This window comes from Petaurus breviceps, unplaced genomic scaffold, assembly GCF_028583685.1.
Source record: "Petaurus breviceps papuanus isolate PSGF00001 unplaced genomic scaffold, PetGlider_PUasm1.0 216, whole genome shotgun sequence".
NCBI classification, from domain to species: Eukaryota; Metazoa; Chordata; class Mammalia; order Diprotodontia; family Petauridae; genus Petaurus; species Petaurus breviceps.
The window spans coordinates 5,079,038-5,095,323 of NW_027185867.1; the positions used below are offsets into that span (position 1 = coordinate 5,079,038).

General features: G+C 42.4%; 1 protein-coding gene across 1 annotated transcript; it reads right to left on the reverse strand.

The window, feature by feature from the left end:
* Positions 1–227: 227 nt before the first annotated feature.
* SLC25A18 (solute carrier family 25 member 18) lies at positions 228–6,746 on the reverse strand. Its single transcript, XM_069094174.1, has 9 exons — positions 6,580–6,746; positions 6,300–6,436; positions 4,426–4,516; positions 3,699–3,833; positions 2,937–3,000; positions 2,138–2,424; positions 1,684–1,838; positions 1,029–1,104; positions 228–378 (listed from the first exon to the last, which is right to left on the reverse strand). The coding sequence occupies exons 1-9, from the start codon at positions 6,744–6,746 to the stop codon at positions 228–230; spliced, it is 1,263 nt and encodes a 420-aa protein (XP_068950275.1).
* Between the last annotated feature and the right edge of the window lie 9,540 nt (positions 6,747–16,286).

Below are 16,286 nucleotides of genomic sequence, written 5' to 3' on the forward strand. Positions count from 1 at the left end.
CAGCTCTAGTCATCCTGATCCTTGAACTGGCCATGGGCTGGAGTTGGTATAGTTAGTTATACAGGTTCCCATAATTATCTCTTAAGCTTCTGATTTTTCTTTTCCTCAATTTCTGAAATTAATTCCTGGCTTCATAACTAGGAATTAATGTGACCAAGTTCATTTTTCAGTGTTTAGCAACTCTTAAATTAAAAAGAGTATTGTTCTATTTGCTGGAGAGTCCTTTTTTAGCTAGATCTAAAGAAAACTGTTAAGATGGTTTCCCCAATACCGAGGTAATAGACACCTTGGGCAATACCAAAGAGAGGGGCTATGACTAAAGCCCTGCAACCAGCCCCTTTCATAAAGGCAGCAGGTCCCTCGTGAGTCCAGATTTTCCTGGAGAGAAAGAAGATCCTGGTAAGGTGAAGAGCAAAAATACAAGCTAATACAAGCATAATAAAGAATCCTGTCCCGATAGTAGGCACCGTTTCTTGTGATAGGTAATTTCCCTTGGGTTACCACCAGAGTAATATCGGCAGATGAGTGATTCAGCTGTCACACCCTGTATACTTGATGTCATCCTGAATTGCTGGTCAGAGGAAATTGGCTAAAAGGAGCTATCCCTTGACTACCTTGAGTAGTACAAGGAAGCAAAAATAGTTATTTTCCTCCCCTAGAGTTGGAAGGGAGAAGTAGAATTGGGTAGGTCCCAGCATTTTTTAGTAAGACATTGTTTAGGTGGGAGGGAATGAGGAAATAAATGCTAAGGCTTAATAGGGCAAGGCAGTGAATGGTCTCTAGGCTGGTTCTTAGGAAGACATCCTCTATATGGCAGTTAAATGTTCAAGCAGCACCTATTATGTGCAAGGCATTGTGCTAGGTACCAGGGAAACAACAATGAAAAAATGACAGATTATCAAGCTCCCTGGGGGTAGGAGCTAATGGGGATAAGATGTGCAACAATTATAATATACAATTTACAAATTAACTACAGTCAGATTACAGAATTAACCCAGAGTCAGTTTATAAAGGAAAACAGTCCTCACCTGGCACAGTCTATGATCCCATTATAGACTTCGTCCTCCACACCTTTCTTGAGAGTTTGAATTCGTGTTTTCAAAACTAAAACAAGCAGAAAAAGTCATAAACATCTTGCCTCTGTGTCTTAAGTTGTTGGATTTCCCTGACTCCTTCCTCCAACAAGAAAAAGAAATCATGACACTTGGCCCAGGGCACTTCCTTAGAAGAGACCTAACTAGCCACAGCTCTAAAGCCAAAGAAGGCATTGCTAGAAACCCATTATTTTAACCAGAGACTTAACTGTCAGGTTATTTTTTTTCTGGCCTAGACTAGTCTATTGGGAGATAACAAGCTGGTGAAAACCAAGGCAGGAAAGGACCTGTCATGGGCTGAAAGTAAAACAGCTCTTAATTCCAGTGCCTAACAAGTCCCTCCAGCAGTTCTAAGTAGGGCACTGCTGTGGTCTTTTATGGAGTATGGAAGAACTACATCTATGTATGTTAAATTCTTATTACTCTAGTTTTTATTGTAACTTTCTCCTACTCTGATGCTGCAGAATTAGGCTGTTTAGTACTGTTACCCTAAAAACATTTTTTAAATGTAGCTTAGAGTTGACTTAGCTTTCACCCCAAACAGACCTCCTCCTGTCTCTTAAGCCACCAGTTTAACCCAGACTCTTACCATCCAAGGGTGTCACTGCAATAGCAGCCAGAGAACCTGCTAAACAACCAGATGCAAATGAGTGGGCAAAAGGGGCCTTCCCAGTAGCTTCATTGATCCCCAGATGGTTGAGGTTTGCAAAAAAAGGAAAATAGATGACGGAGAAAGGAATATCCCTGTAGGAGAAGAGGAGAAATTGCTTATACCACAAACTAAAAAGACCAATATTCTAGCAATATATAGGCCCAGTCAGTAGGCAACTGTCAATTCAATTGTCTTAGGGGCCCTGGGGTTTGGGCCCTGCCAAAATCCACCTTCAGCAAACAAATGGAGCATAAGGACAGCTATCCCAAAGTGGAATTGAGGAAAATACTTGACACCCTACCAAAGATCCCTTTGAATGATTTCTGATCTAATCAGTTGCTGGGAAATCAAGCCCGACTGTTCCAAACTAGAAGTAGACTTCAACTCTTACCTTAGGAGAGTAGCACCAAAACCCCTATAAAGGCCAGTCAGGCCTCGAGTACGAAAGAGTTCCCAGGCGATGACACTGGCAGAAGGACGCTTAGGGGTGGAGTCTGTGGTATAGGGCCTGACAGGGGAAGCTGCTGATGTGCATGTCCTGTGCTGCTGACCAACTGGAAAAGATGGGAAAAGCAGGCTTCCTTTTCCTTCCTGCCTGACTTCCCCTTCTATGCAGTTCATCTTTTTTTTCAGCCTGTATAACTTCATACATTTTCCTAGGTAGCATTTCCTTTTATTCTAAAACTCTCAACCTTCATCCTTCCATGCTAAAGAGTCGAGTTTCTTAAAGTCACTCATAATCATCCATCCCTCTATCCCCTTGACCACTTAGTGATTCCCTTAATCTACTCCATTTTCTTTAGTAGCAAACACTATTTCAGGTGCAAGCATACCATATTTCATATCCTTTGGGTTGTTTCTAATATCTTTCATTTGCAATGCTTGTTGGTCTTTTTTAGTCACAACAGCACACTAAATTGAAATTTTCATGGAAATTATCATTGATAGTGCCACCCCAGGATACATTCCTAAGTCATATAATAATTTAGAGCCCTTGGAGCACAGCTTGGATATAAGTAGTTTGGATAATTTCCCCTAATATACTGTTTGCCCACTGAAATTAATATGCTAATTTTATGATCACTCTTACAGCCTTGTGAGGTATCTGTATAGTTTATCCCTGGCAATTCAGCACTCTACTACCTACAAGAACTGTCATCTAAAATTTAGGGGATTTCAATGTGTACTACCTTTTCCAGATTATGTTTCAGATTGTGCTCCTGCTTTGAAATCTGAAGGCTCCCAGTATGGCACCTACATTTCACCCATCTTAAGTTTGACAAATTCGCTAGGATGCAGTCAGTTCACTTAGAAGGGCCTGAGATTAACTTATATAAATTAATAACAAACACTTATTATTTCATACATATGCATAGAAACATCCAGTAATGACCACAGCAATCATCAAGAAAAATTATAAAGGTAACTGGTTTTGCCATGCTTTTCAAGTTTTGTCTTATGACTTCTTAGTAAAAAAATTTGTAATTCACAGGTGGTTTGAATTCAAGATGCCAGGCCCCAAATGAATTAGCTTTGAGAATAAAGATGTAGACAGAAGCAAAATTATTTAATCACTATTGTGATCCTTATAAATAATGTATTCATAACCTAAAATGTTCAAAGTCATAAAGTGCTGGGAATTTCCCCAGCTTATTTAGAATTGTACAGAGCCTTAAATCAGGTTTCTGATTTGTGCTAGGTCAGGCTGGTTTGGATCAGCCTGGGAGGAAAAAAAACACCAGTTAGTTAAATTCTAATTAGACATACTAAGTATTTAGCTTGAGGATCCAGGCTCCCCCAAAAGAGGAAAATGCCTTCCTGTCTACCTCCCTGATTCCTTTCTTCTGGCCCACTTTCCGTAGGAGTGGGGAGTCTAGCTTTGCATATCCGAATGGGCTGAAAGACCTTTTCCACCTGCCAAAAGGACATGAATAACCCAGTCAATCTTCTACCCTATCCAAGCCTCACCTAGACGTCCAGCATCCTGCAGCTGTATCTTCAGCATTTCCATGGGAGAGGTAACCACCGCCTGGCACACCCCAGCTCCACACCCAGCCAGCATCTCCCTTATCAAATTCTTTTTCGACCTATGAGGCCAGCCCAGACATAAGCCCCAGAGAGACCAGATGGACAGTTAGACTCCTTTATCATATATGGGTGGACGTTCTCACCCTTTGAAACAGGTAAATTAAAGGTGAATGGCCAAGATGCTTCTACTCTGCTCTGCTCCCAATGACTACTCACAGCTAAGTAAATGAAGACCAACCCATGGGGGTGAGAGGTCCCAACAGAATTTGAGGGGCAGCCAGGTAGCACAGTGAGTAAGAGCACCAGCCCCAGTGTTGGGATGACCTGGGGGATCGAATCCGGGCTAAGACATTTAGCACCCACCCAGAAACCCGGCCGTGTAACCTTGAGCAAGTTACTTAACCCCAATTGCTTAAAAAAAAAACAAACAAGAATTTGAAATAAAAGTTGAAGCCACTAGAACAGTTTGTTTTACAAAAATTTCAAGGCTAGTGGTCATCCTAGAATTATGCCTTCTCACTTCATTCCTCCTCCACCTATTCCCAATTCCTACCAACACTTCTCTAACTCCTAGCTATGTGTGTAAACTTAGGTACACACAGACACATGCACACCAAAGGAAATTATTCAAACCACCCTTTTGCCCATTACCCATCTTCTAAGAGCTTCTCTCGGAAGAAGTCATTGGCTGCCAGTTTGATAGCTTTCTCAGGAGTGACTAAGGTTAGGTTCACTGCTGCCCCTGGGATTGACACAGAAAAATAAAAGAATTGACTCCGTAACAAGATACATAAAACATTGTGCATATAACTGGTTATATACATAATCAATCTGTTCCTGAGACCTATCTAATTACCAAAATGAATTCTTGGATAAGTGGGCAGGGTGAATTTGACTTCTTAGAAAGGGAGTAACTAACAGTTTAGAGGAGTTCTGGTATACCCATTTTTTAAATTTGCAGATTCATTCAGTGTTGTTTCTGTTCTGCCTCTTAGAAAATAAACCAATCCCTAGAGGACAGAGAATGTCTCTAATTTGCTATGGGTTTGCAGACATTTGTTTTATATTTTTTTATGCCCGGGTATCATTCTCTGCCCATTTTGGTTTCAACTTTGAAGAGACTGGAAGTATACTGTAGCTTATGATGCATGATTTTTCCAGTTAGCAGACAGTGATCCAGGGTAGCTGCTTCATCAGAAATGAGCGAGGTCCAGGAAGAGGTGGGAAAGGTGCGAGACGAGTGCCAGGCAGATCCGGTTATGAGTCTGAATTCTGAACATTAGAGTAAATTCCGTGAAATTTGAATTCAGTCAAAGGGCTGTACTTCAGGACCTAGAGGGCCACATGTGGCCTTGAGGCTGCAGTTTCCCCACCCCTGTGATTATACTGACTACTAATTTCATTGGGTGGGATGCTTTTAAAAAACCTTACTGAAAGTCTATAGATGAGTTTCTGGGAAACCCTATAAAATTAAGCTCCAACTCTAGTCAATATCCTATTTTTAGCTTTTCTACGAGATTACATTAATTTAGCTTCATAATACTAAGGTGAGGCAGCCCCATCCTCTGACCTTGAACCTTGGCTTCCTGGTCCTTAAGCTAGATAGAGAGCTGGCCTTGGAACCAGGAAGATCTGAGTTCAAGTTCCATTTGTGACACATACTGGCTTGGGATTCTGGGCATGTCACACCATTTCTCAGTGTACAAAGAAGGTGCTGGACCTGATTGGTAAATGGGAGCTTTCTCATCTGGGAATTCCCTAGAACAGTGAAATCACATCTCTTTTCTCTATCCTAATACCATGTAATTAGTAATAACAATCTCATTCCATAATGATACCCTCTCTTTTAACTCCTTAAATTATATATGGGGCTTTAAAAAATAGAAAGCCTTTTGACAGCACAAGTTTAGTAATTACATTTTTTAAAAAGTCAGTGTTAATACTTAATAACATAGATTAAGGGGTGGCTAGGTGGCACAGTGAGTAAAGTGCCGGCCCGGAGTTGGGAGGACCCGAGTTTGGTTCCTGCCTCAGACACTTAAACACCCACACAAAAACTGTAACCATGTAACCTTGGGCAAGTTATTTAACCCCAATTGCCCTCCAAAAGGCAAAAAAAAAAATTAGATTAAGAAGGATTTTCAGCACCACTTTGGAATCAGCTTATGTCACTTCACCCCCTCAGCCTCAGTTTCTACAGATGAGCTGGGCTGTGTAAGATGGGAATTACTTATCCTTTCATGAAGACCAAAGACAAGTTTGGGGTCAGAACTAGAAAGTCTCCCAGTTCAGCCCCAGACTCTACCTGGTAACTCGAGCTGCATGAAACATCCCCCGCTTGGTCTCCATTTTAAGGGCCACAGGTAGGCTGATAATTTGTCTCCCTACCTCATGGTCTCTCCAGGAAAGAGGTAAAGGTTATAGAATAACCCCAAAGGTTCCATCCACGTCCTCAGAGTCTGAAAGCCCCTGTGCCAAATCCACAACCCTCACCCACTCTGCCTTGGGGTCCCAGGGAAGCCCACCTCTGTACAGGCCAAAAAAGCCATCTGTGCGGGTAATCTTCACCAGGCAATCTATCCTAGAAGAGAGAGAGGGGGGAGGGACACCTTCTGTCTGAAGGCCCTGCCACCCCAGCCTAGAGCTGGGATGGCGCTCTTCTCTGTCCCATCATGGCCCCAAACCTTAGTAAGATGGCAGGTGCAGGAGGGCCGGGGTCCTCCCTGCTCCTCCACCACCTCCGCCCCCCCACCCCGTTGCTCCCCCCACCCTCGGCACCTGCCAAGCCCTGCAGCCTTCACCTACATTCCTTTGTAGGCCGTCTTTCCATGCTGGTTCTGCAGCCTGGTCTTGGCCAAGTCAATGGGGAACACGCAGGTCACCCCCACCAGGCCTGCCACTCCACCATTGATAAATTTCGCTGGGACGCTGGGAGCAAGGAGAGAGAGGATGGGGGGGGGGCCGGTCCGCATCAGCCCCAAGGGTGGGGGCGGGGTGACGCCCCGCTGCTCCAGGGTGAGCCTCCCCACCTGGTGGCCCTTCCGGGTTGGGAGGTCAGGCACGCAGCAGGTGGCCCAGGAGGAAGACTGCCCACCCTCCAACCTTGGGGCATAGGGCTGCCTCCCCCATACCTCCTTCCTCCCCCCCAACCCCTCCTCCCCACATGACGCCCTAGTCTCACCAGCTTTGGTCCCCACTTTCCCAGCAGCTCTGCATCACTCCCACAATGCCTTGCGCCTGACAGCGCCTCTGGGGAAGGGGCGGGGCTTCCCTGGGGCACTAGTCCCAGGATGCCCCTCCCCTTGGGTGTGGCGGGGTGGGGGTGGAGGAGCCTCGGGGCTGCAGCCCAGACTCTGGGGACCAACCTCAACACACCTAATTTCATGAGCCATCACCATCCCCTGGGTGGGGCCCGAGGGCACCCCTCGAGGAGGAGGGATCCCGGGGGCTTCAGCTGTGAGGGAAGAAACAGCAGTGAAGCCCAAGGAGCTGACTGGGTCCATGTCTGCGCCCCTGACCCCCCACCCCCACCGAAGCAGGATCCTCACCCTGACCTCCCACCCACAGATGGATGCTGTCAGGCTCTGGAGCTCCTTTAGTGGGGGTATCAGAAATTCTACCCTTGAGTGGTTCTTCGGGCTAGCCAACGAGAGCTGTTCCCAGCTTCCTATAAGTTAACTTACTGTGTGACTTTCTGCCTATCCTCTAAATGGGGTCATAGAAAAGAGATCGGGGGAGGGGAGATAAGAAAGGGGGTGAGGATGGGAAGGGGGTTGTGACTGGGCATCAGGGTCAGAGGCTGACCTTGGGCCAGAGCAATGGGGAGCTCTGGGGACGCAGAGGAAGGACTGTTCACATCACAGCTTTGCTGAAGGAGAGCCCTTGCAGAATTTCAGCAGAGACATCTCTAGTTACCATTTTAGGTCATGGTTGGGGGTCTCATGGCCTGAAACTGTTCACAGGAAGTCAGCCCAGCAGGGATGAGGGGCTCTGAAAAATGAATTTCTAAGGACTCAGAGAGAAGGAATTCTGATGAGAAAGGGAGGAATTGTCAAGAGAGGTTGATGTGGACGCACTGATACCCAACTATAGAAGTTAAAAACAGGGATAAGTAATGGAAGATGACCACAAAAGCTTGACACGATATGTAAATAATGGTGACAGGCACGCTAAGGACAGCAAAAAACTTAAAAAAAAAAGTTATCAAAGGAAAGAGATGGGGGATCAAAGAAGGAATGAATGGAGAACCTGCTGTTTGGAATTATGGTGGTGAAGAGAGAAGGCAGAAATACTCGATTCTTATTTTAATTCTGTTTTCTCAACTAGTTGAAGGAGTATGGTGTTTGAACCAGAAAAGGCAAAAAAAAAATAGTTTGATGGAGAGTTAAAATGAAAAATAAGCAAGGAGATAATAAAAGAACATTTAGATCAGTTTTGTTACCAAACTCAATTGAACTGCATTACAATGTACTAAAAGAACTGGCAAATGTGATTGCTGAACCATTGTCTGGGGTCACTAAAAGATTCTGGAGAACTGAAGAAGTGCTCTGTGTCTCATGAAGTCAAATGTCATTCTGCTTTTCAAAAAAGGAAAGAGAAATCTGCAAACTATAGGCCAGTAACTTTGATGTTAATTCCTGGCAAAAAATAATAATGATTTTCATTAATGCCTTCTATCTCCACAGCACAGTTATTTTCAGACAATCCTTCCTCATCTCAAAACTGACCCTCCTTTGCAAAAAACAAAACAAAAAAACAGTCAAAAACAAATAATACTGTGTTTCTATCAAAAATCTGGGTAATGTTTTTGCTCCAATAGTGGCCTAACTTTCCACTGAGAGAATAGAGGCATGCTTGACAATCTGTCTAAAACATTAAAGCAGTGAAAGACCAAAAATTGACACTCCAGAAGTTAAATTATCTCTAGTTGCAGACATCATGATTGTATACCTTGAAAACCCAAAATAGCCAATAGAAAAATTGTTGGAGGTAACAAAGGTAGTAGGACATGAGATAAATGCATAAAAATAATCCATACTACTACTAAAAATTAAGAGAAAGTGATAAATATCCTTTATAACAATGGCAAAATATAGCAAATATTTAAAGTTTTTGTGTATTCAACCCTCTCATTCTCTTCAAAGATCTTTCCCCCATCTTTTCATTCTCTCTCTAAGAAGAAATGAGTCTGCTTTATCAATCTTTATTAAGAGGATGCTTGGGTTTTATTTTGCTTTGTCACTTGCTATAAAGAATTGTTACCATACAGATTCATTTGTGTCCTGGGGTGTGGGGAGAGGAAGGGGAAGAGAAAGTATAAAAAAAAGAGTACTTTTTTGTAATTACACTAGCAAACAAGACTGCCCCACAAAAGAGATATATCAACTGAGCTCAAAATATTTTCTCAGGCCCTCCCAGGTGCTTGGAATGCTCTCCACTATACTACTGACCTCCTTGTCTTCCTTTCAGTCTCAGCAAAAATCTTACCCTCTCCAGGAAGCCTTCTAAGCTCTCTTAATTCCAGTGTCTTCCCTTTTTAAAATTATTTCCTGTTTATCCTGTATATATCTCACTTTGTTGTATTTGTTTGCATGTTGTCTCCTCCACTAGATTTTAAACTCCTTGAAGGCAGGGACTCTCTTTTGTCTCTTTTTATATCCCCAGCACTTTGCACAATGCCTATAAATGTCTATTGATTAATTGTTTGAACATTCCCAGTTTAGGGGCTCAGAGCTAGACTGAAGGCATATTTTAAAAATTCATATTTTATAACTTTCCAAACTCAGAGAAAGTTCCAGTAAATCTGTTCTAAAAGATTGTTGTCTGTCCTTCGTTTTCAAAGAGGACCAATGACATCACAGGTGATGTCTTGACTTGTGCCCTGTAAACTGGATTTAAGGGAGGTGGAAATGCACAAAGTTGTCAGCCTCATTCTCTTTTCCAGAGTGATCAGTCTAGTGGCAAGACAAAATTGAAGACTACTGGTGATAGTCTGGGATGCAGTGGATGATGACCTTAGTATCTTCAATGTCTGACCAAGCTCTAAGTGCCCCATAGCTCCTGCTTTAGCCACCTTCATGGCCACTGGAACAAATTGTTCTTATCTGCCAATTCCACCAGGGGAAGTCTTCATATGCTTGGGGTAGACACCCCCCCACCCCAACTCACTGATGGGTTTGAGGTCTGTTGGGTTACCCTCAACCTGGCTTAGCCTGTCTCCCAACAGTTTACTTTCCTGTGGCTGTTGTGCATGCTACAGCTTTTTAGAGCCACAGGTGAAAGTTGAGTGCCAGGTAGACATGAAAGGTAGATGAGCAGCTTTGAGAAGCGCTTGACAAGCCCTCACACCAAAGGTGCTAGTTTTTCTTGAACACTCCATATGCTCCTGGCCTTGGAATTATGGAACATTGGAAGAACCAAGAGGTCAAAGGCCCTCAGATAGAGCTCAGAAAACAACAGCACCAAAAATCTGAAGCCTGAGACATTATCCCCCACACCCTTGACTGTAACATGAAGTTAACAGCCAAGAAATAGGCCATTTAAAAATTAGTAAAAAAGCAGACTACAGATAGCTAGTTTCAAAGAAAAATATAAAATTATCACAAGGCCAAAAGTTACTGGAATAGCTTAAAAAGAACTTTAAAAATCGAATAAGAGAGGTTGAGGGAAAAAAATAAGAGTAATGTAAGAAAAGCAAGAAAATCATGAAAAGAAAGTCAAATGGAAAAAGAGATCCAAAAACTTACCAAAGAAAATAACTCCTTAAAAATTAGAATTGGGCAAGGGAAAGCTAATGGCTTTATAAAACATCAAGGAATAATAAAATCAAATCAAAAGAATGAAAAATAGAAGAAAATGAAAAACATCTCATTAGAAAAACAGCTGAAAAACAGATCAAGAGGAGATAATATAAGAATTATCAGATTACCAGAAAATTATGATAAAAGAGAGTCTAGAGACTTGTGCAATAAATTACTTCAATAGACTATTAAGGAAAATTGCCCCAAAATTCTTGAACTAGAGGGTAAAATAGAAATAGAAAAAAATCTACCTATTACCACCTGAAAGAGAGCTCAGAATGAAAACTCATGGGAACATTATTCAGATACTGCCCCGTTTTTTTTTTTTTAATTAAAAGGCTGTTTCCCAGTACCCGTGAGCACATGTGATCAAATAGACAGAAACCTTGGCTCCTTTTTTTCCTTCTACTGGGTGCCTAGAGCTTCTTCCCAACCCCAAGTTGTAGACAGGATGCCTTTTCCATGCAACTGGGGAGGCAAGCTTACATGTCCCTTTCATGTCCCTTCTGGAGTAAGGACAGGGTTTCCTCTCTTCTCTCATATCTGGGGCAGCTTATTCACTCAGGGGCATTGGGGCTGGGTAGAGTTCATCTAGGCCCTCCTCATTCTCATTCCCAGCCCCTAAACCTCTCTCTGCCAGCTGCTTTTCCCTTTAGATAAGTTTAGTTTGCCACAGTAACCAAAAAAGGCTACCTACTTACCTGAGCCAAGTCCCACCTGCCTAGGTTAAAAGCAGATGGATGACCACCATTTGGATCAAAGTCTCAGTTTGGGAGAGGATCTCAGCCAGGCTGTTGGGGCAGGCCAGACCACACAATCACAGGTCTACAGTGGCAGAGAAAACTGAAGGGGGAGGAGGTGGAGGAGTTGGAAATCGGTGAAAGTTCATATCAAATAGTCACTTCCCAAGGAGAAGTTAGTCTAGGCTCTGCCTCCCAATTTGATACATTTGCAAACTGCAGGGAGTTTGTCTCCATACATATTTAATAGATTTTGTATTTTTTTTTTTAATGTGGGAAGACAGGATGCTAATTTCCTGCTTGTAGATCCGTGAATTGATTCAATGGTTCTGATAAACACTTTGTAAGTCTGTTAACAGATTCCTTGAACTGGGACTATCTCACAAGGAGGTTGTTGACATCAGAAAACTTCAAAGGGCCCAGACAGACAAAAATGTTCACAGCAACATTATTTGTAATGACAAAAATCAAGAAGCAAAATACATGCTCAATGACTGAACAAATTATGAAAGATCAGTGTGCTGAAATGATGAAAATGGAAAATTCAGAGAAACATGAGCCGTGTAGGAAGCTATGCCAGCTGAAGAAAGTAGTGCAATAAAGACGATAACTAACGAGTTTGTTGTGGGAGTTTCGGTCAAGTACAAGGCATAACATCGATACAAAGTTCAGGTGGTGGTTCTTCTTTTCCGCTAATATTTGGTAAGCAATGAATGGGGACAATGACATGGCTGCAATCATGCTAGGTGGTTTTGCTTAACTGTTTATACAGAATGTATTTTTGCAATAGGGGTGGAGTAAAAATGGACAAATAAACTCTTATTTCATTTATTTATTTATTTATTAAAGCAATTGGGGTTAAGTAACTTGCTCAAGGTTACACAGCCAGTTATTTTGTGTGGGTGCCAGGTATCTGACGCCAGATCCAATCCTGGGTCTCCCGATGCCAGGGCCAGTGCTCTTACTCACTGCGCCACTTGGCCGCCCCTATTTTTTGTTTTCTTGCTTTATTTTGGAGGGGGGAGGAAGGAGGGCAATTGGGGTTAAGTGACTTGCCCAAGGTCACACAGCTAGTCTTGTGTTAAGTGTCTGAGGCCGGTTTTGAACTCAGGTCTTCTTGACTCCAGGGCCGGTGCTCTATCCACTGTGGACAAATAAATTTTTAACACTCAGGTTCTAGTTCCAGCAATGCTACCAACTAGCTATGTGACCTTGGACAAATCTTTAAGCCTCTTGGCATCAGTTTCCTCATGCCAATGAGAAGCTTGTAACCACATGATCTCTAATAGTCCTAATACCTTATTATTCTATTTTAATGTTTAAAAGAAATTAACCAGGGATTCATTTGGCTTAGTTATTGCTTCTTTTAAGATGAAAACATCCTTATTAGTTATTAACACCTCAGTGAAATAATATAATTTCTCTCTTCTGAATTAGATCAGGGAATGAAAGTTTGATTGTGGAAAGAAGGGAATCTGAGCACTAAATATTTGGGGAGGGGAGGTAACAATAAGTGAATCTGAGGAAGAAAAGGGCAGTCAGTATAAAGGTATTGGAGATTTAAGGGCAGGGACTACAAGGTCCTAATGGCAGCAATTACTTTTGTCTGTGACTATCTACAAAAAATCGCCAGCTTGGGCTAGAATAGGGGAACAAAATCTGGGAATTACGTGTTAATGTCAATGATCTTCGCTACTTGGCAACTTTGATGGAGCTCTGTTCTTACCAAGATAGGTGCTATTTCCATTGATGCAAAGTGCAACCCATTCCCAGGTGTTGATCTTGTGCAATATTTGTCCACATTCTTCTGTAACTTCTCCAAAGAGTATTTTTACCTAGTGTGCTGGAAGCTTCCTTTTAGGTCACTCACTGAGTCAATAAATATTTATTGAGAGCTTACAAGATCCCAGGTGCGGTGCTAAGCATTGGGGATACAACTATAAAAAAGAAAGTCTTTTCCTCAAGAAGCTTACAATCTAACAGGAGAAGACAATACACAAAAGGAAGCTAAAAGGGTCATGGAGGAAGGGAAGGTGGAAGGTCCATGATAAAAGAAGTCAAGGAATGCAGCTAGGTGGGAAATGAAGAGATGGCTGACTTTGGGGTGGAGATGTTGTGACCTCTCTGCTCCAACCTTCAGTTAGAGGGGCCCCAGGGCCAGAGGGTACTGATGGGTATGAGGACCAGGGTTGATTGTCCATCTTGTCATGCTTTGCTCTTACTATGTGACTAGTCCATATAATTTTTTTTCCTGTGTGAATTGCTTGACTAGCTCTTTGGAATGATTGTGGTTCTCACTTAGGAAGCCCAGTAGTACTATGGGGCTTGTTATAATTAACACAATGCCATCCACAAACGGGACCATTTTGAGGACCTTACTCTCTACATAGAATCCTTCATCCATTTGCTCTCTCTGGAGGGCATTGTCCATAACACCAGCAAACAAGCATCTCCCTGTTTTAGACTTCACTTGACATTGAAAAAGAAATCAAAGTAAATTGACACAGAAGAACCTTGTGTTGTTTACATCTCTCAAGTCAAATATGTGGCTCTAAAGAGGTTGTCATTTGTAGAAATTAATCTGTGAAAAAATTATTCCCTTTTAATATTCTCATTAAGGATACTTTTTTTGCTTTTTGGAGGGCAATTGGGGTTAAGTGACTTCCCCAAGGTCACACGGCTAGTTTAAGGATACTTTCAATATAAGATAGTGGGAGTCTTGCTCATTAAAAGGCTCCAAGGGAAAGATGGATAATCCCTTGTCAGATATGCTAACAGAATGACCCTTTTTGAGGTCTCTGTTGGAGTGTTGTTGTTCATTCATTCTCAAGGAGGACCAATGACTTCATGAGGGTGACACTTTGACTTGCCAGTGGATTGGATTTAAGTGAGGCAGAGCTGTGCAAAGTCATCAGCCTCACTCTCTCCTCCAGCGTCATCTGAATCCAGTGGTGACACAAGATGACTGGTGACAGCCCAGCTCCATTGGACTAAATAAATGTCCACTGAGTCCCTGTTCTCTCTTGAGATTCTGTGAATCCCTAATAATCCAGAGGCACTGGCATTCTTGCTACTCCTCACACAAGATACTGCATCTCCCAATACCATGCTTTCCACTGTCTTGCAGGCCAGGAATGTTCTTTCTCATCTCTGCTTTCTGGCCTCCTTGGTCTCTTTTAGGATTCAGCTCAAATCTCATCTCTGCAATTGTCTCCACCAACTGGGAATTCATTCCCCCGAGACTGGTTGAAAGGCTGTGAACTGGCTATTAAGTATCTCTTCACACCGTATCATCAGAGTACAAATAAGGATGAGAAGGCTGTAAAATCAGATTTTCTCATACAGCATCATCTGAATCATGAATGTCTGAGACCCTTCTGCTTTCTGTTCCAGGAATATATTGCCTCAGAGGTAGAGGAGAGCACAGGTTAATCTGACACAGGTCGTAATGCCAGATAGAGCCAGATTCATACTTTGGGATGTTGTTCTTTTCTGGTTTAATATATTCAGTGCTTTCTGATTCTTTCTTAATCTCATCCAACATTTTTTGCCATTATTCCTTTAGTCCCCCAATTATCTAGGGATATGATTGATGACTTGCTTTACTCACTCCTGGCTCCCTCACAGCTACTTCCAGGCCCTCTACATCCCTCAGCAACTTCTCCACCTTTGAGGTTCACTCAACCCACATCTAAGACCCAATCAAGATTTTAGTGGCTATCTATCGTCTATCAACCCCCAGGTCAGTCTCCTTCCTTTCTAATTGAATTCATTGTAATTCACCATTTTCCTCTCCAACTCTATTATCTCCTGCCCTCATTATAAGAAACTTTTAACATACATTTCCTCAAATACCCTGATTTTCCACTTCTGGTATCCACTCATTTCTCATTACTAATTCCACCACTCCACCTGTTTTGAGTCCATTTGCATAAAGGTCTTTCTGGTTCCATCTCACTCATAGCATTCAGGCATCTTGTCCTGCATCCCTATCACACAGGAAAAAGCAGGCCCTTTACAAGTGCGCTTTTACTCCATTCATGCCCACGGATCACTGACATCCACTAAGGGACTATTTGGGGAATTCTATCCACTCCTATGGATTCAATGACCTATGCCCTTTCACTGGCTATTACTCAGGGGTGCCATGCTCTCCCTTCTCACTTCCACTCCTTGGCTTCCTAACTTCCTTCAAGGTTGAACTCAGAAGTCCTCCTTCTGCAAGAGGCCTTTCCTGCTAGTCTTCCTCCTCACTCCCTATCCCCCTCCCCCCCCAGTCCTAGACTGTCTATATCTTTTATGTGCACAACTGTTTGCATTGTCTGCCCAACTAGCTCCTTGAGGGTATTAAACATATTTTTCCTTTTTTCCGTAAGTCCTGCATTTAGCATGGTCTTTGGCACATAGTAAATGGTAATAAATGCTTGTTGACTAAGTTACTGTTGCTTAATGTTTATAGACAATTTAAAAAGCAGGATTTTTGTGGATCACCCAAGAACAGTTGAGTTTTATTTACTTGTAGGAATGTTGTCTTGCTAAATGTAAGGTGTTGGTGATAAGAGTACTGAGGACAGATGTACAAGTACCCAAGGCCAAAACACCAGATAACATACCAGGCCTTTCCTTACCTTAGATGAGAAAAAGATTATAAAAAGTCTATGCATCTCTGTTGAAGTCCTTGCAGTACAGAAGGATAAAAACACAAATTCACTCTCAGAATAGTGAAGTTATTACCTGTGACTTAGATTAGGTTAGGAGGTTTTTGGAAGACCCCAACCTGATCCTCAGAAAGTAGATTATTGGTCTTTGCTGGGATAAAGACAATTCTTTTTTTTTTTTTTTTTTTAAAGCAATTGGAGTTAAGTAACTTGCCCAAGGTTACACGGCCAGTTATTTTGTATGGATGTTAAATATCTGAGGCCAGAACCAATCCCGGGTCCTCCCAACTCCAGGGCCATCTCTTACTCACTGC

Excerpts from the sequence above, each read along its gene's own strand:
- SLC25A18 (XM_069094174.1), bottom strand. The coding sequence starts at position 6,746 with ATGCGGACCGGCCCCCCCCCCATCCTCTCTCTCCTTGCTCCCAGCGTC. Across the intron at positions 2,425-2,936 it reads TGAAACATAATCTGGAAAAG|AATAAAAGGAAATGCTACCT; the intron begins GTAGTACACATT and ends TGAGAGTTTTAG. Across the intron at positions 379-1,028 it reads GGGATCATAGACTGTGCCAG|GAAAATCTGGACTCACGAGG; the intron begins GTGAGGACTGTT and ends CTTTCTCTCCAG.